Raw genomic sequence first — 23810 nt, forward strand, 5'->3', positions numbered from 1 at the left:
ATGGAAGAGAAGATGGAAGAGAAGATGGAAGAGAAGATGGAAGAGAAGACGGAAGAGAAGATGGAAGAGAAGATGGGAAGAGACAATGGGAAGAGACAATTGGAAGAGAAGATGATGGGACGGGACGGATAGGAAGACACGGATGAAAGAGAACACAGATAGAGAAAACACGATGGGAAGAGTAGATGTAGATAATCGTTTCTTGAAATTGAGCTATTGAGCTATTTAGCTACCTAGTGAGCTATTCAGCTGTTGTAGGTACCACGACTAGGAGTCACAAGGTACTTCAGCTACCAGCTACTGTAGCTACCGTAAATTGTAGCTAATGTAAGATACTAAGCTACCATAAATAATGTAAGAACACCGAGTACTGTAGCTAATGTGAGAACACCGAGTACTGTAGTAGTGCAAGTAACATAACCAAGTACTGAAAACAGTAGCAGTAGAGCCAGTGAGAGCATGATTCCCCATAAAGGAGATAAATAGGATTCCTGTAAAAGATCTCGACGAAAATGCATCTGCAATTCTGTGTATGCATTGTCGACCGTACGTGTTGTACGTGTTGTACGTGTTAAATGTGTGATATGGTAGGTCGAGCAAACAAGAACCATAAGACCGAGTGTGGAAAAAAGAGAAAATGAGAACCGGTAAAAGCCAGTGGGAGAAAAGAGAAACACCATGATCCATGAGAAAAACAAAGGAATGGAAAAGGAAAAGAAATGAGTAGGAAAAAGAGTAGGAAATATAAGAGCCTGGGTAAGAACGACAACGCCAGAAGAATAGTAGAATTTTTGAGATTAAATGGATGAAAGTAAGAAAAGACGAGAAAGAAGAAAAGAAGAAAGTGGCCATGCCAAACGAAATGATGCATTTCCGGTCCAGGGAACAGAGGACTAAGAAAGCAAAATGAAGCAGCGGGAAACAAAGTGACGAATGGTCCACCATATGAATTATGATAATTCTGCTAATGATTGGCGTAAGTGTGCTAGCCCAGTAGAGTGCATGAATAATTGTAGTTTAAAGATTTAGCCATGAGACCGCGCCGTGTAACAGTTAAAGGCAAGGAAGATGTAGACTGGGATCTTGAGGAAAGGCTCTGCCTTGGAGTAAGCTTGACAGTTAACGCAATGTGAGGAGTCAAGACGAGTCTGTTTCCGGATAATTAAGAATTCCGAATGCAATATGTACATTTTGCACACATCAGGCGTCATGTGAGGCGTTGAGATAATGTATGGCGCTTTCCAGGAGGTTCCAGCGGTGGCAACAAGATGCAGCGAGGAGACCCCAAGGTTTGGTAACAAAGCGAGGAGAGGAAGATCCGGCGTTAATTGTCATCGCAAGCAGACAACCGCTACTGATGCTTTGCTGATGAACCCTTTGTTCTAAATGTGCTGACGGCAGGAATGTCTGCCTTCCATCTCTCCTCAATTGTACCATAGGCGCGAGGAGTCAGCTTGATGACTGTATGCAAGGGAACCTCCATCCAGGGCGATCTCTCTTGAGGGACATTCATGAAGTAGGCGTAGATGCAGCGGAGAATGGCCTGATGGGTGACAATCAGAATATCCTCGTTCCGCTCGAGTTCCATGATGATGGGCTCCAGCCGAACGACCACATCCCGATACGACTCGCCACCACGATACCGGTAATTGTACTTGTCGTCATCGCGCGCCTTAAAGTCTTCAGGGTATTTTGCTTCAATGTCCTCGTACGTTAATCCGTCGCATACGCCCGAGTCCAGCTCGTCAAGCGCTTTCCATGGCAGTTGCCGACCGTGCTTGTCCACAAGATATCGCGCGGTTTGAATGGTTCGGCGAAGCGTCGAGGTCCAGACCGTCAACGTCTGGCCGGGCTCAATTGATTGATCGACGAGAGAGGGCAGTGAGCGAGCATATGCCTCTCCGCGTGGAGACAAGTCGGCATCGCCGCCAATCTTGCCTTCGAGGTTGTACATGGATTCGCCGTGCTGCAGACGTTAGCTTGTGCCATTTGAACAGTAACCCCGAAAGGGGGTGGGAAGGGGGGGCAAAGAAGGAGAGAGACCAACTCTTGACAGCCAAATGGAGCGAGGCTTGATGTGCAAATTCATAAGATAGTAAACAATTCGACTCTGCATGTAATCGTGCACACGGTTAATGACCGTCTGGGAAGCCACATTGATCAATTTGACATAGGTCATATCCGCCTCGTCCTCGTCAATCGTTTCGTATACCAACTCGTACTTCCGAATGCGATCACGAAAGTCCTTGGCCGCTACCTCCGGATCAAGTCCCTTGTAGTCTGGCGAGGTCGTCTTGACATCCATGACATTCTGCATAATCAAAGACTCGTCGTCACACTTGGATTCGACAAAGAGTGTCGCGACATTGTCAGCGGCACAACGCTCTTGGATCCAACGCCGACGGTCTTTAGTGGAGTTGGTTGCGTCCAAAACGGCAATGATTCCCTTGCCTTGGTGGAACCACTCCAACATGTCCGTGACGGCTGCCTCGGCCGCGGCCCGACGCAGTCGTTCTCCCTCGGTATTGGACGTATCAAAGAAATCGGCGGTGGGCTGCGGCGTATCGGCACGACGGTAATTGCCTACGTTGAAGACCTTGGCGGGGATGTCTCTCCAGTCAAGGTAGCGGACAACTGTCCAATGATTTAGCCCATGTATCATCAAGTTGCCCTCAACTTTGCAGAACAAAATTTACCTTTCTGAGCGATGAAGCTCTTGCCACGGGCGGGCAGGCCCACCATGACGACGCAAATACGGATATCATCGACCTGCATACCGACACCGAACGGGTGTTTAGTGCAGATATCCCCCTCCACAGGCGACATTGTGATGGTGTTGTGACGGGGTTATGATGGGCAATTGAGAATGAATCGAAATGGGGAGGAAGAAAGAAGAACGACTGAAGAATAGCAAAAGGATTAAAGAACAAAAATAGCAGGACTCCCAATTGCGCGATGACGAAGCGCAACAGATGCTCAAAGGGAACAGGTTGAGTCCACGGCGAGTGGATCCCGGAACCAAGGTGGTGTTGGTGGAGTTGCAAGCTCTGCAGCGGCCTCGGAAGCGGGATGACGTCGCGGTAGCGTAGCGATACGTCCTCAGTATAGAACGAGGCGTCAGCTCGAAAAGGAATGCGCGAGTCTCAAACGACCAAGGAAATAAAAAAGAATTGATTGATTGTGAGGACCGATGTTTTTTTTTTGTTTGCGGTGCGTGTTGAGAAGGAGAGACAAATCGGTGATCAGCAGCGCGCGTTTGTTGCACTAATCGATTGCTTCCCTCGTCCAGGGTGGTCGAGACAGCACGGACTGGCAGAAAAAGGGAGGGCTGTCTGTTTGGGGCGGACAGCTGCACAATGGGAATCTTTTCGGTCGCCCCATAAGATTCCGACGGGAGATACAAGTGGCTGAACCAGAAAGGGGTAAAACAGCGAAAGCTTAAGGGGGGCAAAAGGCCCACTAAGTCTCGTTTTACCCACTCATGGAGAGTTCCGGAGCCAAGTCCAACCCCGCACTGTCGTGTGCCCTTCCCTTTTGTTCTTTCTCCACCGGCAATGATCTTCACACCTTTTCTGGTCGAATGTTTTTCCTGGTCAATGGACAATAATTCGTTGCTCAAGATGGCCACGGTGAATAAGGGGAAAGCATGATCGAAAAGTGCCCAACATTCCTGGTATTCTCTGGCCTGAGATTTGGACCCAACTTATGACTGGAGCAAAGCCCTACCCGACCCTTCAAGCTCGCACATAAAACACTTTCCTTGAGATGCAAATCTCAATGAAAGAGTTTATGCTTGTTTGAGTGAGAGCCGGAGAGCTCGAGCCACAATTCGCGAGCATGATGGGCAAGTGTGCGCGCACACCGCCTTCCGTCGGAGCGTGGGACTGGCAAAGCCCCCAGCCCTGCAAGGCCTGGGCATATTCCTGTTTGGTCTTGCACTCGTGATTGCCATCACCCATTCCATTCATCCATGGTCGCGCACTAACAGGTCCATATTTTCTCGTTGCTTGCTCCCAAATTTTATTGACAAGGTCCGCATGGTTTCTGAGCGCACACATGACAAAACATGTATCCACACCTTGACGCAAGTTGTAAACCTCCATCGGGCCAGACCGGATTCCTTTTCGACTGTTTTGGATCAACAAAGGACTCCAAGTGGACTGATGTTTCGGAAAGGAAACAACCATTCTGTGCAGAGAAGGGCGAGTGCGGGGAATTCGGGTAAAGGATGGTCCTTATAACCCTTAATTGGCTCCCCTTGTAGCTGCGCTCCCCAGTATATTCAAATTTTAGATGCGGCTGGGGAATAGTCCCTGTGGCTCGGCCAGGATCCAAGAGAGTGGTGACTGCCGCTTTTGGCACCCATCTTCCCTCCTTCCCACCTTTCCCTTCTTTGCTGCCGTGGATTCGCCTTCTAGGTTCCGAGATCTCAACGCATCACGTGTTTGGACGTGGCTGTTAGTGCCAGGGTCCTCCGGCTCCGCCCAGTGACAGATCGGCAAAACTGCAAAACAGGGTAAAAGGTGTACATGGCGGAATTGATAGCAAGCAGACCGAGCGGCATTTGTTCGACTTGAATGATCGACGAAAGCAAAACACTATGAGAACATCGGGAAACTAAAATACTTGTACTTACATCACCAGCAGAGAGAACCCTGGTCCCAGATAATCCGTTGGTTGCCATGACTGTGATCAATTAATCGGTCGCTATGTGTGGAGATTGGGTCCTGTCCGAGGTAAAGACAGGCGAGTGAAGGTGGGGCCAGGTCAAGAGAGAATTTGTTGATAGCACAAACTCCAAGCTGCAGCTGAGAGGCCACGAGTGGCAATTAAGTCAATCAGTATTTGTCTAGACAAGTTGATCCTTGAAAATAATGAGACAAGTATTAAACACGCTGTGACAGTTGCAGGATTTGGTTGAGTCGTGAAGGAGTGAAAAGCATGAGATAAACAAAGTGCACCAGAGGGTTTTGTCGCTGGCCGTGTTTGGGTGACGAAGATGCCAAGTGAATATCCCTCGTAGCCGCACACAAGAGTCTTGATTCTGTGGCTTGCTGTGTTTGTAAAGGTCAAATCGTGAATTTCAATTCGAAAGGGCTGAGCTAATATTAACAGCAGTTCTTGGTAGGATTAAAAAAAATTGCGCATCATACGTTGGTGGGACGGCAACTCTGACTCTTTCCGTGGTGAATCTTAGTGCGTGCATTATTCTTACGTATTACGCCCTCTTCAACCTTATCGATACGGTCAGGTTCAACTTCCACTGCTCCTTTCATATAATCATTACTGGTTGCAGCTTCAATAAATCATCAGATATGATACTCTGTCATAAATGCCGATCTTGATGGCAATTCGGAAAAAAAAAAAAGGTTTCTGTAATGCTGTACGTCTCGTTCTACCCCGAAAAAAAGAGGGCCGAATCGGTATCGATATCCTCCTACTAGAAGCGGTAGATTCCAGTGAATCTGGTTTGGTTGAGCCCTATGAACAAAATCCAAATGTCTCCAATGCCCGGCTCCCCCTGCGCCGTTCTCATCATGACAAGAAGGAAACGGAGACAAGCCACAGCTCATGACAAAATAAAGCTGAAATGAACCCGGGCCAAAAGAGAAACGTATTCTGCTGGTATATTGCTCCTTCTTGTCAACGGTCAACAATGCAATATCATATACACTGCTGGATAATCTGCCTCATCAATTCTCCCTCCGGCAAGAGAAACTCCACATCAGCTCGCAATCCCATTGCATAGTCATCGTTATCATTCCGCGATGCACAAACCAGTTTCCAAAGGTCTCCATCGTATAATGAAGTCAGCTTCGCAGCACATGTCTCGCAGACCACCAAGCCACATCCAAATGAAGAATTTGGCTTCAATGGCGTCCCGAATCGGTCAGCAGTCTGCGCCGCACAACATTGGTACGCGGCCGGGCTCGGACAGATGCAGCACCATGGAACGGACTCCTTGAGAAGGATTGAGACTCCCGAGAGCAATTGCCCAAATGCGATTTCAAAATTGATGGCGCTGGGGTCAAGGTCCGAAATCGGCTTGAGTGTATGCTTTCCACAAGCACCAATGGAGAGCCTGTCCAGCGTACATTGGATGCACATACAGCTTGGAGGCACACCGTTGCTTGAATGGCCACCTGAGACCTCGGTGTATCCGTTTCCATTCCCACAGTCCGTCACGGTGACACGCCGCTCGCCAAGGCCAAGGATGCCAAAGAAGACGTTCTGGCACCAATGGCAGGGACTTGTGCTATTCTCGGGTCGGTGATTGAAGGAAATGGGATGCGAGAAGTTAGTTGTGATGATCTTGACCGAGGCATTTCCTGTTTCGGCTCGTTTCAAGGCGGAAGCTATTTCATCTGCGATTTTTTCACCGTTTTCATTGGAGAAGGTTGGCGATGTGTTTGCTGTTTCTCCAGCCAAGTGCTCAGAGGATATTGATTCGGTGGGTACTAAGGTGCTAGAACTTGATGCGATCGAGTTGTGCGACTGTTTAAAAGCTTCTGTGGTGGTCGATAAACCTTGCGGATTATATTCTTGTAACCGCTTGGCTATGGCTTGTTCTGGTTGAACAATAACGGCTATAGAAAGCGCTGGCGCGTCTTCGACAAATGTTTCAGAAACACCAGTGCCTTGCGTATTTGACCTCGCCTTATCTGGAGACATAAGCTGGGACGATCCACGAGCCGGACCGGCAATGCAACGGGTGCCGCGCTTCGCACACTGCTCGCAGGGCAAGCTGCTATCCCCCCCATTGCGGTAAGAACACCTTATCCGCCTCCTTCGGCAATCTTCACAGGCTCTCTTCCGTGGCGGAGGGATGATCAACTCGCAATCACAGCCATCCTCAACACAGGTAATGCAAGGATACCTCGAGCCTTCTTCAAGGAGCGGACAGTCAATTCCCAGCTCCAAACAAGCTTTGCATCCTTTTGCTTCGCTATGACTTGGGACAAGGTTTTTATCCGGACTCCGAAGATAGCGTGTCCCTTCTGGTGGAGCGGCGAAAGGTTTGTCGTTGACTGAACTAGCTCCAAACTTGCTCCTCAAGAAGTAAGAGGTTGAAAGCAAGGTCGCTTCAGTGGAGAATGAACTTTGAGAGGAGGAAAGTAATGGTCCAGACTCACCACTGCTCTGTTCGCCAGTAGACATGTCGGAATTATCCTCAAATTGAGAATTGAGATTAGTTGAAGTAGGTCCAAACTCCACTCCAAAGTTGAGGATTCTGTCCAACTCTCGCTCTCCTATTCGAGCATTGACAGTTCTCTTCCTATTTGCCGCATCCGAATGACCACTATCGCGAACACGCCGCTTGCGTTTCTTTTGGGGGTGTACTGGGTCCTTTTCGTCATCTGTGACCGGCTCATAGTCACCACTTCCGTCTTCGTCGAGCCATGCTTCGACAGAAGTAAAGCGATGTCTAGGGCCACCACGCCGGATATTATAACAATTTTCGGGTGGCGGTGGAGTATCAGGCTCTCTGAAGATAAAATCAAAAGACATTTGTACGAAGGAAAAGGAAGAAAAATCATAAAAGCGAAGGCTGTTATGCTCAAATTCCTGTGTGATACTGACGCTTGCGCGAGACTGAAAAACTTTAATGGGGGTCTTATTGGCTTTGCTTCCAACAAATCATACTGTAAAGCAAGTGAGATTGGAGGGCAAGTCTAGTGCAAAAACAGCTGTGTGCAAAACTTGGAGATGCATAACCGAAAACCAAGACGATGGACAGCAGATAAAAGCTGCATTTAGAGGCTCCAAAATAAGACTGTCTCAGAATTCTGCAACATTATATCGTGTCAGCATAAGCAAAACTATCTGTCGAGCATAGACTGACGAAAAATTCCAACCGAATTGAAGTCTCATAGATTTCGAATCTCGAAATTATAGTCCACTATCTTGGTTGAAAATGTCCAACGACACGACCTTGATTAGTGAGACTTTTGCAAAAAGCGGCGAAATGAAGTCACAAAAGAGGACGGACGTTCGGTGTTGATAGATCAGATTGAAGCTGGTGAGAATAGATCGAAACCAGGAATGTCAGTTTATAATTTAATGCACCTTCTCCGGCGTTAGAAGATTATCCTATGTCAATGCTATAAGTAAAAAGAAGTAGGGCATTTATTTCCAAAAGAGAACGCGGAAGCCGTTCTGATGGGAGAGTGAGATGGTCGAAATGTTGAAGTCCAATTCCTCCGGAAAGCATCAGCTTACTCACACCGGAATCTTCATAGACATTCCTTAAGGCAAACATATGCCACACAAATTTGAATATACTAGAGTGCTCATCGTCCGACCGGTATGAAAAGTATCTTGGGTATCATAAGTCAGAAAAGCTTGACTATGTTCCATCACAAGAAAGTGATGCAAATCAAGAACTTCTATGCAAAGCACAAGAAGGATACTGCTCAATAGGAAAGAAGTAAAATTGGATCGCATCAAATCCAAATTAAGATTAATTGAAAAGATATAAATTTATCAAATTGCACATTGCAGAGCTTTGCATCTTATGTTCAAAGTCTGCGGCTTTCTAGACAATAATTTTGAGTAAGTAATTTTAAAACAAAGCTCTTGATCATGATCTCAATGAGTACGGTTGTCAGATTATTCATCGTGGGTATTCAGCAGAAAGCAGGACCTGTGGTGAGTTGTGCCCCATTGGAAGGTGAAGTTTATGTGAGTAGTCGCCCGAACTTGTTTGGAGATGTTTGCTTGAGAGCTAGCGTGGGGCGGAACCCGAGCTTCCTCGCTTCACAATCCTTTACGTAATCAGGTGACCCGCAACAGAGCATAAATTTCGCGAGGGCGAAATAACCATCTTTTTACAAACCCACAAAGCCCGGCACTCAAGTTGGATGTAAAATTCTCAGCTGAGTCGCGTTCTTTTTGCATGGAATAAAGTTTCCTCTGCATCTAATTCAGGCGAGCAGCACGAATGCTCTCTCACCTGGGTTGGGAAATAATGGGATGAGGCTCTTTCTTATCCGCCACGGCGAAACCGTGGACAATGTTGCTCAAGTATAGTACGGTTCGCTGTGCCTGCGTTGGCAGACCGTCTTACTGATTGTCTGCCTGCAGTGCTGGCGTCCGAGACTCTGCCTTGACCAACCACGGCGTGCTCCAGGTCAACCGACTTGGGCAGCATCTGGCAAAGTCAGGCGTGAAGCTTACTCATATCTTCTCGTCGGATTTGTTACGAGCGTTTCGTACCGCCGAAGCAATCCGTCTCGCACAGGCGGATCAGCATGGTCCCAAGGACACGGCTGTACTGGAAACCGTGCAGCTCTCTATTTTGAGAGAGCAGGACTATGGCTACTATGAGGGCAAGCCATTTTACGCTAGGAATCGGGACTCGAAGAGGAGTGGCAGAGATGCCCACCTCGACGAGCATCGAAAGGATGACGGGTTCAAGGAGCCAGAGTCCAAAGAGTCCATGGCTTTGCGGATGGAGTCCTTTCTAGGCCAGCATCTATTGCCTGTTTTGCAGGCTTATGCCGACGGTGAAAGCGAATCGTCTGCGTCGCGAACCTCAGTTGCTGTCGTCGCTCATGGCATGATCTTGTCGAGCTTGTGGAGATGTCTTCTCCGGAGATTCCCTCCAAAGTCGATATCCCTCGGGCCCGAGGTCGTTGCTGATGGTCGCGCAGTGGCGCTCCAGTACCTTGGTGCTTGGTCCAACACTGGGTATCTTGAGATTGAACTGCAGCGGATGGAGTCCGACACGGCAGTGGTTACTCCAACCATCGTTGGTTTAAGCGACGCCGCGGAATCTTCCATCTCGCTCACGGAGACCCATCTGCTTGGATGGACTGGTGTCATCCGAACCATCAATGGCAAAGAGCACCTCCGAGGGCTGAAGCGCACTGGCGGTGGAGTCGGCAGCGCCAAACACGAGGAAGGTCAGCGAACCATTGAAAGCTTCTTCAAGCGACAGAAGCGCAATTAGGCTAGCAGCATCTTGTAGAAGAGCTATGGTGCATGCTAGCCCTGCGATGAAATGGTGAGTCTATATTGCATTTTGCATACTATTTGTTTTCGCCTTTTGCATCTTACAACATCTCTATGATGAGAAACCAAATTCACATATCACAGACCTGTTCTGAGCCTTTTATGAGGATATCGAATTGTACCAACTGCTGTCTGATCGAGATGTTACTTTTATTCATTTATTGCTTATTGCCTGTTTTTTCCCAGAGCCACGTGCTAATAATGAATGCAGAATGACAGCTCGATTGTACGCCGCTAGTTGCAGCGATTGAATCAATTAACAGGACATGGGTTTTCCTTGGATACTTGGATGACACGTATAGTCAAGTGACGGTTCCTTGGAAGTTGGCTTTGCATTTTGGGACTTGAATAGATGATGTGAGAAGCCAAGTAGCTTAGAACAATAGATGCCAATAGCATGGCTTGCATAATGCATCAACGTTTCATGTTTACCGGTTTTTCATCTTTGTGGTCGTGAAAGGGAAGGTGTAGACGAGGGCGATGGCGAGTGGCTTAAATCTGTTGTCCATGGAACACTGCAATGACCTGGTATCCATGGCTGTAAGATACCCTCGCAAGTCTTCTTTGAGAAGACTTTAATCCAGGGTCATGTCCAAGGTGCCTCGGTGCAAGAATAAGTCAATCATGGACCCACAAGGGACCCTTGGCGATTGGGCAGCACAGAAAGGATGGTGGCGGGAGGGAGCCATGATGGGTTTATCACGTGGTTGAATCAACAGAGTGGCTGGTGTAGCTAGCGTATAAACCTATCGTTGCTTCACGCTGTCATATCCTCTTATCTGTCTTCTCTTTCCACTTTCTCGTCCAGACTTTGATGATATTAGCTATGATTGAAAAGACCCCCCCAGCCGAAATGATCTCTGTTCTCTACGGACTATCATACAGTGCAATATGTACTGTTGGGTCGTGGACAGGTGCAAAATCAGGGTCCTGAACGCGGATGATGATCATGATGACGCTAGTGTTTACCCCTGCAGCCAATCGCTAGAGCAACAAACCTCCCATCAACACAATCGGTGACACTTGGGCGAAGAGGGCGGTCACGTATTGCAGTGTTCCTGGCCTGTCTTCATGTTTCACACGCGTATCTTCTATAATGTCCTTCCGATGAATTGTTCTCCTATCATTTCGTTTGTACAGAGTTATGGCTTCTTGCATCTCGGGTCAAGCTCCACTTTTGTGCTGAATGGCTTCATTACCAACCCCCCTGTTCTTTGCTCATGTCCCCCCGCTTTGACTTGTCTTCTGCGTCGACCATGCAAAAGCTTGGCCCAAGCCACATAGTGGCCCTGGCCCTGGCCCTGAGCACGTCTTAATGGTTCTCACTTGTTGAACAACAGTACCCACCCTGGTCCAACCTCATGCACTGTGATGTCCCCACTGTCCCTGCCACTGAATTAATCCATTTCGTCGTCATCAATCATCGTCAAATCTGGCTCTCATCTCTGATGTCTTTGCCTCTTGCTTTCTTGGTCCGACGGCCTTGGCTACTCTTAGGGGCCTAGACCCTCTGGGCCTTGGTTCAATCGCGTGGCTGCTCTTCCTTCCTTTCGGCGTTCAAGCTTTCTTTCTGATGCCCGCCTCTTCGTTTTCGTTCTATCAGAGGCACACCATGCAGCTTGACCGTGGCAAACCACCCGAGTATAAGAAGCTCAGCCTTTCCCCGCCTCTGATCATTTACTCTTCTTGTCTTAATCTTACGTCGCTGCACCCTGACTGCTAATTGATCATCTACTACTGATTCTCACCTTATCCTTATTCTTATTCTCTTGCGTGCATCGTGAGCTTATTTGACTTGAGCGTGACTGGTCTCCCCCCTCCTCGTGGATCGCATTCACTCGTCTTTAGTCTGCGTTTCTTGGCCAGCGTTCTGTTTACTTTTTCAACACTCAGCCGCATCTCGCATTTGACAACCATCCGGTGGCATTGAATTTGTTTTTCTTTTCCTAAATCATACCCTTCCTATCATCTCGCAGACCTATCAAAAGTACAACATGCGTAGAACAACGCGCTACGCTCTTGCCGCTCTGCCGGTCCTCGCGGCAGCACAGTCCTCCGAGACAAGCGGCGAGACTATCCCCATCACCATCAACGGCTATGTGACGAGCGTTGTGCTCCCCGCCTGGGTCGGCCAGGCCACGCCCACGGCGCCACTCACTGTATCGGAGCTCCCACTCAGCGAGGTGTCGAGCATGATTTCCAGTGCCATTTCCAGCGTGCAGGCTCAGTCGGGATATTTTACCACTACTGTATACGGTATGTTACACCTTCCCAGTAAACATTTTATACAGAAAGCCAAGCTAACTCCGACCAAGGCGGTACAACCACAGCAACGTACACTCCTTCTTCTGTCTCTGCTTCTTCTGAATCAAACACTGGAAGCACGCCGTCTTCTATCAGCGGCACCATCGTCCCCGTTGAAACTCCCGGGTATCCATCTGGTGCTTCGTCAGAATCATTCACCACTACGCCTTCAACGCAGGCGCCTATTCCTACATCATTATCGACAACTGGCAGCGAGGTGCCTGCTTCTTCTTCTGCTCCTGCCGATTCTTCTGCATCCGCTGCTTCTGCCCCCCCTCCTTCTTCTTCTTCCTCCGCTGAATCACCTTCGTCCGTGGTATCAGCAACTCCCAGCAGCAACAGCAACAGCAACAGCGACACCGCTACGCCCACAACATTCCTTCCGATCCCCGTGACGGCCTTGTCGTCTGCGAGCAGCGCTATTTCGAGCGAAGCCAGCCAAGTCTCCAGTGACATCAGCTCAGCCACATCTGCAGTCGCGTCGGGCGTGACGTCTGCTGCATCGGCCGCTTCATCCGCCGTGTCATCTGGTCTTTCGTCCGCTTCGTCCGTCGTATCCTCTGGTGCTTCTTCTGCGTCTGCAGCTGCGTCTTCTGATATTTCGTCTGCTTCATCTGCCGTCTCTTCCGGCGCATCCTCCGCTTCTTCTGCCTTGTCGTCCGGCCTCTCCTCTGCTTCCGCCGCCGTCTCGTCGGGCGCTTCCTCTGCATCATCCGCATCATCCAGTCTGTCCTCTGGCCTATCCAGCGCGTCCGCCGCCGCTTCTTCCTCTCTCGGAGCCGCGTCGTCTTCTCTCGCCGCTGCGCGCAGCACTTTATCCACCGCCACTCGCTCATCTTCCTCTTCATCCTCCTCGTCTCCTTCCTCCTCCTCTTCGTCCTCTTCTTCCCCCTCTTCCTCATCTTCATCGTCGTCACCAGGCACAGGCACACCTACGACATCCAGCGGATCCAGTTCCACGACGACCGTCCCGCCAAACACGTCTACGAATGCTGCCGCTGCCGCTGCTATTGGCGGTTGGCTCGGCGCACGGCAAGGCGGAAACATGCTCGCTCTCAGCGCAGTCTATGTTATTGTCGTCGGGATGATTGCCGGCGGTGGACTCTTTGCTCTTTGATCGTTTTTCTTTTTTCCCTTCCCTTCCTCGTTCACACTTATTCACTCGTTTAGTGTCCTTCTTGTACCGATTCATACCCCCTAAAGTTATCTCTCGTTATTCGATTTATTTTCTATTATCATACCGTTTCTCACCACGTCAAGCTGCGGAGGACAAAAAGGGTATGAGAAACTACATTACGATGAAGACGATCATTTTACGAAATCACGCAACGATAGCTACAAGTCTAGCTTAACTAGACCTTCTATCAGTAATAATAATAATACCATTTATCTTACGAATATCATCTGGCTGGTACTATGCAATAACAACGAATGTGATTGATTTCAATTATCATCTACCATCGTCCAGGATAGGGGGAAAAGAGGAAAAAAAAAGGGGAAAGGATTACTAATAAGTCGTGGACGGGACAGGATAGTAGAAGAAGAGGGGAAAAGAAGGGAGTAAAACAATTCTATTAAGTATTAAGGACAAATGTAAAGCCACCGAAATGAAATGAGACAAGTAAACTGTACGGTGAAGATGATTAGGGGCAAGGGACATGATCGAGTCCGATTAGAAGCGATTAGAACCGAGAAGAAATGTGCCGGAAATTAAATGAGAAGATAGGCGGAAAGAGTCAGTACAGCTGCTGTACAACTATTGACAAGACAGTAGATGCGGTACTGTATGTACGTGATGACGAGATATTGTCATTCGGTCGAGTATCAAGACCGACTAGATTAATGGCCGAAAGAATTATGCCCGAAAGAATTAGGTCCGAAAAAGAAGAAGATACAGAGAATTTGAGAGTTGTCTGTAGTCGCCGAAAAATGTAAAAGCAATAACCCGAAAAAGAATACATTCTTGCTTTTGATCGCAACGCCAGGATCGAGTTTACAAGCTCGATTTGTTTGCTGGTCATCGCGTTGTCGTAACATCGTGATTGGACGAGTCCAAACTTCGGACTGCACAAAGCTGCAATGTACAAGAAACGAATTAATACTGACAAGCCATGTCTATTTTATTCGATTTCGCCATCCCAGTTGATCTTCATGGCTACATCATCATCATTTATCAGTTTCTGCTCCCTCGCACAAGGAGGGAAATATCGACTTACAGGTAGGATAAGCAAAATATCGTCCATAATCCTCTGACATGTACATATCGCTGCCTCCAGCTCGCTTGATCCGGTTCAGCTCTCCCTGCTGGCCGGGCGCACGGCGAAGATTATCCAAGCGGAAAATGGTCTTTAGCATAGTGGTAAGAGCAATGGCTGCAATCTTTGTGAGGAATAGCGCATGAGGACCGCAATTCAGATGAATGTACGCCTCCAAAGGACGATCCAGACGAACTTGATCTGCGTCGGCAAATGCCCGATTATCACGGCAGACCTTTGCCTGAAAAGAAGTTAGCTAGTCGGATTCCCTTTTTCCTATTGCTAGAGCTCACTCGACTGACCATGTCAATGACAATACGGGATGAAGTTGCACTATGGCGTAGTTTGCTGACTTCGTAAAACCCGAACCCAGACGTCGTTTCGCGCTGAACACGGGCAGATGTTGCCAATCGAGATCCTTCAAGACCACTATTACTTGTTAGCCCTGAGCAAAATACTTCAATGTAATCGCAACATACTAATGGAGGATTTGCTCGTCTGCTTCTGCAGTATCCAGTTTTGACAGCCGTTGAAGCTCTGGAAGATGGGCTCTTCCTTCTTCTGACAGATAAAAGTCAAGCGCTTCAGCAAACTATCAAAAATTTCAAAGGTTAGTCTTCATTCGAGTGAAAAGAAACATAGGGCAACTTACCATTCGTCCTTGATTCGACACAATGCTACTGGCAGCCGGTAAAATCTCCGAAAGCGCAATCACCCGCGGATGAAGGCCCCTACTCAGCATCCGTCGGATCAGGCTGGCACCGCAACCCCTAATGTTGGAAGGTTTGGAATTATCCGTTGATCTCTCGTACTTGTACACTGCGCGAACATAGCCTTCGACCAAACTTCCCAAGTCTTTGGCAACAGACCGAGTTGCTTGGCGAGTGCTAAATACCTCACCCGACTCCAAATCGACAAAAGTCACGGCATATATGAGAGACAATATCGCAAAAAGCTCTTCCTCGCTGTAGAGCCCATTTGGTTGCTTGTCGGTCTTGAGGGGGAGACCAAAAATTTCGGCACAGAAGCGGACCTGAGCCGGGTTCCCGATGCTGTGTCTGTGTTAGACGACGACCACCTTTAGCTAATTCAACGGGACAACTTACTCCTTGCAAACATCTACCTGGCTGATACCGGCAATCTTGTAGCAGTTCCGCCGGAGCAAATTGATTGTCACATTTTCAAAAAATCGTTTGATACAAGGATAGCAGTCCTCTGGCGAAGGAAATTCTTGGTTCTTTGCCATCAGGGCTCTGGAGAGTGCAGCCTTTTCAGCCTTCTCTTCAAGAAGACCTTCCATTGCACCCTTCCAAGTGTCGTTCACGCTCTGGTGACCATCCAAGATGAATCGGGCGCCCGTGTAGGAGGTAATTGTCTGGCTCTGCGGCATGCGAGCAGGTCGATCCCAGCTGTAGTTTGACGCTTGTCCAAGGTCGGTCATGATTATCTTGTTTTCTGAGGGTATCGTCAATGGAAAATGCGCATAGATAGAGTCGTGCCGAAAGTGATTCGGAAATGCTCGAAGAAACAATTTGTAAAACATGCAACCTTGATCAACATTTGTGTCGTAGTGGACTTCATTGTAACCCCAATTCGTCAGCTTTCGGGGGTGATAATCAACCGTGTAGAAACGATCACCCCGAACTAGTGCCACAGCATCGGACAATATTGCTCTCGAGACGGTGAATGACGGGCAAAGTCCACTGCCGGGTACCATCGGCTTCTTGGCCTCTTCAACCACGAGCCCAGGATACAGCTCTACAAAATCGGGATGTTGATACAAGTGACGGAGCTGTTCAGCCACGTAGGGATCGGGATTGATCTCTTCAAACGTTTCGTAAGGCTTTAGTCTGAAAAATTTACGAAACTCATTCAGACTGGCGACGCCCCATTGACGGGCTTGACGAGTATGTCAGCGATCAATGATGCTTTGTCATGATGCCACAGCCAAACATACCTTGTTGAATACCAAGAATCTCCACGGCCTTAAGAACAGTTGGTACCCTATTGGCGCCAAACGATCCTGCACAGTCTTCAATACTTTCAGTCAGGATCTTGACCAAGTCGTCATCGTCAAATCGGCCATTGGTCTGACGTTTCAGGCCAGCAAAATCGCGCTCGATTGGATCCTTCGACAGTGAATGCTGCATCTTTCCCAAGGTTCTCAAAAACTCATGCATCGAAACCTCAGATGGCTTCCTTCCTGGAAACAATTTCTCGTACAATTCTTCGGTCCATTTCTCATCTTGCTGGGACATGGCCTGTGAAGTAAAAAGTGAGCCAAAAGTCATGCTGCATAGAAAGGAACTACTTACCGAATGCCAACGATACAATAGATTGAATTCGACAGATACTTGGTTGCCAATGCCAACCGGGCTTCCGTCGCCAGTATCAGCCCGAGGATCCTGAAATGGTCAGTTTAAGTCTGACTCAATGTAAAGGCTCGGACCATACCAAATGCCACAAGCTGTCCGTCCTGTTGATATTCAGAATGACTCTTACATAGTCAAGCAAAATGATATTCACATAGAGTCCGCACACAACCCTGTCACTCTGTTAGTAAGTAAGTCTTCAAAAATATATCATGATAGAATACTTACAGGCGAGCCGTCTGAAACAAATCATTATCGTATTTGCGATAGGCGCGTTCCCTAGACTCTGCGTCCAGCCGCTCCGAAGGTTTATTGAATCGGCCGCCTTCATTAATGGCCGCCAGCTGCTCGGCTACATAATTGTGAGACCTGTTGAACATGATCAAGAGACACCCAACTCCGGGCGGAAATGCCAGCAGTCTTGTTTCGGTGAAGCAATCTGGCTTCAGTTTCCCGTCAGAAAAAGTTCGGATTGAATCTTGTTCGGCTTGGTTGCTGCCGTAGAGTGGAGAAAGCTCAAGGTAAGAAGACGTTTTAGAATTATTGTGATCAAGATGATCAGTTCGGAAGATGTCTACAGTGATCAGTTCGGTTCAATTGTGAGAAAGGACCAAAGACATACCATGAACAATGACTGAGGCTAGATAGAATAGCATGCTCGATATCTTTGTCGGATGCTCTTCATAATTCTTACGAGCCATCAAACTATCAAAGAGGACTCCAGGATCAGGAAGAGGGCCGCCCACTGTCTGTGGACGAACCGTACGAGCATATGGAGTATTGGCTGCTCCAAGCTGGGGATGCAAAACGTTCTAATGGCTTCTTAGTATCATGCAAGGAGATCGTACATGTCATCTCACTTACGTTATGCGAGCCATCTGCTTGCCGATAAGCATACTTATCCCCCAGAAACCTATACGACGTCAGATGGATTGGTGAACAAGCGGTCATCATTGATTTCTCACATCTGAGGTGGATGCTGCAAGTCATCCCAGAGCTCCTTTACAAAGTTGTTGGTCAAGGTAAGACCGCTCTTTGAGTGTGACGGTAGCTCAGCGGCCAGCTACAAAGTAGTCAAATGTGAGCTTGTAGGTTCTGAAACATGATAATGAGGTGTATCAATTACTCACTTGGATGATTCTTTCCATGAGATAAGTCTTATCATTTGACTCATGAGCCTTTTTTGCTTTGATCAGATCAAAGATTGTCTCGACATCTTGAATTCCGAGATATCGCAAGTCATCAAGCAAACTGGACGAACCGAAATCCTTGACCAGCGACGAATCATCGCTGCCCGAGGATTCTGGTCGACGATGAGTGGATGAGAGTAGAACTTGGCCATACTGCTTGAAAGCAGAGTCAAGGTTCTTGCGGGCTACAGCGGGAGTGGGTGCAGTGAAGTCATCATCGTAGTAAGTTGGAGGAGAAGCTCTACCAGGTTGACTGTCTGAGCTTCTCGTCCGCTCGAGGATGAAGGAAATTGCTCTCCTCATCTCGAGAGAAGCAATGAGAGATGCAATGAATGGTAATGCAATGAGGCAAAGGTGATGGGGCAAAAGTGAAATGGGAAGAGCGGTTGGGAGAATGAGACGAATGGAAAGGGAGAGCTCGACTAATTTATGAGGAAAACAAGAGATTGGACGAGACGCGAGCTGCGTTCAAGGAAAAGAGTGAATGGAAAGAAATAAAATAGAGCCGAGCCGGCGCCAAATGAGAGCCGATGGGTAGCGGCGGAGCAGGTGGTGGTGGTAGTGGCTGCGGAGAAGGAGAAGGGGAAGGAGCAAGCTGAGGGGAAGAGATAAACAGGGTAAAAGCTCCGTCTAGCACTAGATGCTAGATGCAGTGCCAAGCTGAGGCCCTCAAATATCTTCCTTGGAGCTTCTCAGCCAAGGTAAAAGAGGGGATTGAGGGAAGGAAAAAAGAAAAGCGAACACTCCTTGATGAGAAGAGAGTGTGTGAGACAGTAGAGCACATGCGCCATTCGTCCAAATAGTGACGAATCGACGATTAGAAGAGAATAGCTCATCGTACAAAGTTTCCCCGGTCAAACGCAGGGACCCATCTCAGATCTATGCCAAGTACGGCACGAACCCGCTGATAATCTTCAGGTCCCAAGTTTGGTCAATTATGTAAAGGCTCGCAGCATTCAACCACCAACTTCTTAATCCGAACCTAATCCGAACCGCCATGCTGGGACCCAGCTGCAAGATCCACACTGCGAGCGCACCAAGCTAGCGTGTAGGGTGCGATCCAGATGCAGGTCAGGGAAGGGGGGTCCAAAGCCACCATGGAGGGGTCTAAAGGCCATGTCAAGTGCCATCGCGTTTGTCACTGCCAATGGCGTGTCGTGGTTAAGCTCGCGGATAGCACATCCGTGATGGTGCATGGCTGAAAGACCAGGGGTGTCTGCTAACGAAGCAGCCCTAATGCTAGAGCGAACCAGGGGGGTGGGAAGAGGAAAAAAGAAATCAAAAGGACAAGGACTGTTCCGTGGCCATCGCGCTGGGAACAGCCGACGACAGCTAGGCCACGCGATGAGTGATCACAGCACCGTAACGAGGCAGAAAAGCCATGCGCCAAAAAGCCATGACTTGAGGACCCAAGCTGATGGAAGAGAGATCCTGCAGTGTGTGTCTGTTCTGCAGCTGTCTCTGAAAAAGGTTTTGAAGGGGCATTATTCATAGCCTTTAGGAGGGGAAACAAGTGTTTCATCCCATCTCATCTGTCTTCCATGTGGGATAACATCTATAGCGTTAGTCTTGTCCCATGTGAGCGGAAGAGAAACAGAGTGCGTGTTAGTCTGCATACGTAAACTCCCAAAACATCAAAAAACAAATGTGATATGATGTGATATAGGCAAGTCGTATATCCAGAGCGGTATAGTGAGAAAATCAAGAGGGCCCTTCCATACCAGATTCAGGTCATGTCATGACTCCTCCCACGGCCCTAGGGGTTTTAGTGTCCGAGGGGCACGCGGGAGGGCTAAGAAGTCCCGCCAGATGACGCTATTCCCCTTCAGAACCTCCGCGCATTAATGTTCCAATGCAATGGTCAACGCCGGGTAACCCCAGTTCCCTCACTCCGAGCGCCTGTAAGTAATTCGTGAGCAGCCAGGGCCCAAGTAATGGTGGGATCCACCACTGCACCCCCACAGCTCCCAGCTCCCAGCTCCCATCCGACTACGCTAGGTACACTACTCCAATCTGCTGAATACTCTCAGGCGGTCCACTACACTACTTTTTTGTTCTCTCCACCTCCCAAAAAGCCATAGTGCAAGGCATTGCTTGAGACGAGACAATCTGCCACCGACCAGACAGAATCTCGTCTAGCTTATCCCCCCCCCTTTAGCTGCCGGCGAAGAAAACAAAAAAATCATCATGGCCTCCAAGACCATTACGCTCTCCATTCGTCCGAGGGGTAAGCTGCCTTTTCTTTCCTAGCTGTCTCTTTTCTCTCGCTCTAATTGTCTCTGCCATTCCTCGTTCTATCTAAAACACTGCTCGATCAGCTTCCCCAAATTGACCAAAACACTAATCATTGTGTGTGGTATGTCCAGGAAAGCCGATCAAGAAGCTCCCCGAGGAGACCGCGGTTGCTCCCGAAGACAGCACCGAACAGTTGTACAAGAAGATTGCCGCGTCTGCAGGCACATCGGTGCATCGGCTGCGTATTACCAAAGGAATCGACGGCAGTGTCGTCGGCAATGCAAAGAACGTTACCATTGCGCAGGTGGACCTGCATGACAAGAGCACCATTTACGTCAAGGACCTTGGTACGCATGTCATCTTGTCCTACTAGAGCTCTCCCGTTCCATATCAGGTGTCACTTTCCCCGCGAGTACTAACATGACACTCAACCCAGGTCCCCAACTCGGCTGGCGCTTTGTCTACATTATCGAATATCTCGGGCCCCTCTTGATTCACCCTCTTGTGTACTACTTGCGACCCTACATTTTCTCTCTGCCTCCCTTTTCCGTGCCATCTTCCAAGATTGGTGCGCCATCCGACTTGCAAACGCTCTCCTGCGCTCTTATCACACTACACTTTCTCAAGCGCGAGTTCGAAACCATATTCGTGCACCGGTTTTCCTTGGCCACCATGCCCGCTCGCAATATCGTCAAGAACAGCGGACACTACTGGCTTTTCTCTGGCCTTTTCCTTGCCCTCAGCATCTATCGACCCACCGGCCCCACTGATTCGCCATACAGTCCTCTACTCACTCCCCTCGGCATTGCGCTCTTTTTTATCGGCGAGCTAGGAAATCTCTGGACGCACTTGACCCTGCGCGGACTTCGACCAGCCGGCTCCACGGAGCGCGGGGTACCGCAGACATGGCCGTTCAAGCTCGTCACTTGCCCGAACTACATGTTTGAAGCGTATGCCTGGACTGGTGTCTTGCTGCTGACAAGGAGTCTTGCAGCTGCACTCTTCTTGGTCCTGGGTGTCGGTCAGATGGCCGTCTGGGCAAAGAAGAAGGAAAGCAGATACCGCAAGGAATTCGGCGCAAACTATCAGAAGAAGCGCTTCGCCATGATCCCTGGTTTGGTTTAGGATAAGTTTTCTTTGCTTATCAGGTGGTCATTCAGATATGCACGATACCGTAGTTAATCTTACAGGCGTAGCGAAAATTGGCGACAAATAGACAAAAACGAAAAGTAGCGTCGTGAATTTACATCTCCCAAGTATTAGACAGGATAAGGGACGGGAACACTACAAAAAATAGTTTGATACGAGAGTACCGACGGGCAATCGCTGGGATAATGTAATGTAATACGTAAAAATATATGCATATGCATTGCGCAACTATATAGGCTTAGCCAAATCTCGGCAGATCTATACATCTCTTCTCCCAATCCTGACCCTTGTATAACACTAAACGATATGAAATCCAATACTAGATGATAAATCAAAATCATTAAATAAATCTCTCCATTGGAAAAGTTCACCGATAAATGAACATAGAATAAACCAATTAATATAAATAAATGAACAAAAAGGTCATTAGGCATATAAATCATCTACTTGGCGCGCAACGTCATCCCATCGTCCCATTCGAAAGGGATCTAATGCGCGTAACTTGCTTATCCAGGACTGTACTTCATCCTTGTCATCGGCTATTGCTTTTGGCTCGGCATGTGCTTCGACGGCACGAATCCATTTTTGCTTTTCTAGTGTGGATTGAACAAGCGCATGATAAATGTACTTGCGCTCGGCAGGTGCAGTGTCGGTGTCGTCTTCGTCTTCGTCTTCGAGCATTTCTTTGATATTGTCGAGTTCGCGAGAAAGAAGGGCTACGCGTTCCGTGGGAGATAGGTCGGGTATGATTGCAGAAGAGGAAGAAGTCGAGGGCGAGGATGAGGAGGAGGAGGAGGAGGTAGAAGGAGTAGTAGATAGTTCAGACATGAGAAAGGCGTGATAGAACCAGAGAGATTGATCTGCAGAGTCTGTCCACAGGGCGTTTTGTATAAGATTGAATTCTGATATTTGGGGCTTTGCATTAGTTTATAGTGTTTCTTTAAAGGAAGGGTGTTTGGAGATAAAAAAGCCGAAAATACAAGGAGGGGACAAAAATACCACTATCGAGAAATTTCCTCCGTTCTTCCCGAGACGCGCCGCGCTCGTTGAGTAATCTCGGAATCAACTTGCTGCGATAATGCCATGCGGAGAAATTCGACAGACTCGTCTTGATCATCTTGGTCGTATAGCTAAACTCATCTTCGGCCATGCTTGTGCCTTGCAGCTCGGGACTCTCCAGTTCGGCAACCACTCTTCGTCGATACCCCCACCCGTGGAAGTTGCGGCTGTCCATACTCAGCATTTTCGCCACGAGCCCAAGTTCTTCTTGCCAGAGTCGCCGCACGCGGGGTACGGGCAGTAGGTGTGTGGCTTGTTGGAGGAGCCATTGCCGGTGGTTCCATATCCAGTAGCATTTTGGAAATTCGCGGAGTAAAGGCACGAGAAAGTGGAGATCGGAGATGAGCAACAGTTCTATTTGTTCAGAAGCGGGATATTGTGTGGGGTGGGTAGCGGGTGCAGCGTCAGTGGTTGCATTATCGGGGGTTGATTCAGGATGAGAAGTTGTGTCATTCGAAGAAGTAATAGGCTGTTTTATTTGCGCAGCTTGCTGGGCATCGGAGAAAAGTTGCTGCAGGACAAGTCGGCGGTGATTCCAAATGGAATAGTATTCTGGATTGCGCTTAAGGAGCTTCGATATGAGAGCGAGGGTGTCGGCGGTGTATTCGCGCTGACGGATCTATGTCAAAAATTAATTGTAAGAATAATGACTCATTGGAGAGGGCACGGTGCCGAGTAATCGCACTTTGGTGTTAACGAGCTCAACGAGGTCTTTGTATTCTTGGATTTTTTGTAATTCTGCCGCTTGTGCTTGCGGTGTCCGCTCGGTGGGAGCACTTGTTCGCGGAACACCGTGCTAGGTATCGACTGGTTAGTTGAAGTTTTGGTACGACCCTAGCTATGCTCTAGACTTACGCTGGCCATTTTGACGTCGTGAAGAAAGATGAAAAACTATTTATCTCTCAACTGAAATGCGCAAAACCAGTGCGATGCTTCGCTAGAGGATTGATTGGTGCTGTGGTGAGCTCGAACAATGTGGGATGGGTGACGTGGGGCATCCGAATGTTTAGGGAAGGAGCGACGCAGTGCCGAGATGGAAACCAAGCTGGAAAGAGCAAGATGTAAACATCCAACACACATGAAACACAATGTGGCATATCTCTCCATTTCAGCCATCATCATTTACCTTCATCCACTAACACTGTCGATAGTTCAATCGGTCAAAGTTACTGACAATTACTCATCGTTTGACATCGACGTTCCGCTCTTTTGACATACACTCGTTTCTTACT

General features: G+C 48.4%; 9 protein-coding genes across 9 annotated transcripts in view; 4 read left to right on the plus strand and 5 right to left on the minus strand.

Annotated features, from left to right (window-relative positions):
- The window catches only part of L228DRAFT_31123 (hypothetical protein), a 403-nt gene extending 184 nt beyond the window's left edge, over positions 1-219 (plus strand). Inside the window, exon 2 of the mRNA XM_018336466.1 lies at positions 1-219. Within this exon, the coding sequence (XP_018185450.1) occupies positions 1-132 (132 nt within the window). The 3' untranslated portion in view covers positions 133-219.
- Positions 220-1205, minus strand: L228DRAFT_31109 (hypothetical protein). The gene has a single exon (XM_018336465.1). The coding sequence runs from the start codon at positions 943-945 to the stop codon at positions 307-309; it is 639 nt and encodes a 212-aa protein (XP_018185451.1). The 5' UTR covers positions 946-1205; the 3' UTR covers positions 220-306.
- Positions 1206-1351: 146 nt separating this feature from the next.
- L228DRAFT_241112 (bifunctional 6-phosphofructo-2-kinase/fructose-2,6-bisphosphate 2-phosphatase) lies at positions 1352-2826 on the minus strand (the record flags this gene model as incomplete). Its single annotated transcript, XM_018331305.1, has 3 exons — positions 1352-1966; positions 2048-2634; positions 2697-2826. 3 exons carry the CDS (start codon positions 2824-2826, stop codon positions 1352-1354), a joined length of 1332 nt encoding a protein of 443 aa, XP_018185452.1.
- A 2372-nt stretch (positions 2827-5198) lies between these two features.
- Positions 5199-7187, minus strand: L228DRAFT_250317 (hypothetical protein). The gene has a single exon (XM_018333300.1). It carries the CDS (start codon positions 7156-7158, stop codon positions 5665-5667), a length of 1494 nt encoding a protein of 497 aa, XP_018185453.1. The 5' UTR covers positions 7159-7187; the 3' UTR covers positions 5199-5664.
- A 1396-nt stretch (positions 7188-8583) lies between these two features.
- Positions 8584-10117, plus strand: L228DRAFT_273226 (phosphoglycerate mutase-like protein; the record flags this gene model as incomplete). The annotated part of the gene is made up of 3 exons (XM_018335592.1): positions 8584-8649; positions 8929-9029; positions 9085-10117. 3 exons carry the CDS (start codon positions 8584-8586, stop codon positions 9950-9952), a joined length of 1035 nt encoding a protein of 344 aa, XP_018185454.1. The 3' UTR covers positions 9953-10117.
- A 1891-nt stretch (positions 10118-12008) lies between these two features.
- L228DRAFT_270670 (hypothetical protein) lies at positions 12009-13435 on the plus strand (the record flags this gene model as incomplete). Its single annotated transcript, XM_018335438.1, has 2 exons — positions 12009-12270; positions 12330-13435. 2 exons carry the CDS (start codon positions 12009-12011, stop codon positions 13433-13435), a joined length of 1368 nt encoding a protein of 455 aa, XP_018185455.1.
- A 1003-nt stretch (positions 13436-14438) lies between these two features.
- L228DRAFT_270671 (heme peroxidase) lies at positions 14439-18438 on the minus strand (the record flags this gene model as incomplete). The annotated part of the gene is made up of 14 exons (XM_018335439.1): positions 14439-14473; positions 14535-14814; positions 14876-15002; positions 15053-15165; positions 15226-15625; positions 15680-16472; positions 16531-16834; positions 16889-16978; positions 17028-17118; positions 17174-17519; positions 17568-17757; positions 17810-17858; positions 17911-18008; positions 18076-18438. The coding sequence occupies 14 exons, from the start codon at positions 18436-18438 to the stop codon at positions 14439-14441; spliced, it is 3279 nt and encodes a 1092-aa protein (XP_018185456.1).
- A 1655-nt stretch (positions 18439-20093) lies between these two features.
- Positions 20094-21800, plus strand: L228DRAFT_285301 (hypothetical protein). The gene is made up of 3 exons (XM_018336325.1): positions 20094-20362; positions 20502-20717; positions 20807-21800. The coding sequence occupies exons 1-3, from the start codon at positions 20323-20325 to the stop codon at positions 21493-21495; spliced, it is 945 nt and encodes a 314-aa protein (XP_018185457.1). The 5' UTR covers positions 20094-20322; the 3' UTR covers positions 21496-21800.
- On the minus strand, positions 21721-23794 carry L228DRAFT_31210 (protein prenylyltransferase). The gene is made up of 4 exons (XM_018336469.1): positions 23434-23794; positions 23264-23374; positions 22519-23197; positions 21721-22421 (listed from the first exon to the last, which is right to left on the minus strand). Exons 1-4 carry the CDS (start codon positions 23440-23442, stop codon positions 21946-21948), a joined length of 1275 nt encoding a protein of 424 aa, XP_018185458.1. The 5' UTR covers positions 23443-23794; the 3' UTR covers positions 21721-21945.
- Between the last annotated feature and the right edge of the window lie 16 nt (positions 23795-23810).

The sequence above is a fragment of the Xylona heveae genome (genome assembly GCF_001619985.1).
Source record: "Xylona heveae TC161 unplaced genomic scaffold L228scaffold_11, whole genome shotgun sequence".
In the NCBI taxonomy this organism is placed as follows: Eukaryota; Fungi; Ascomycota; class Xylonomycetes; order Xylonales; family Xylonaceae; genus Xylona; species Xylona heveae.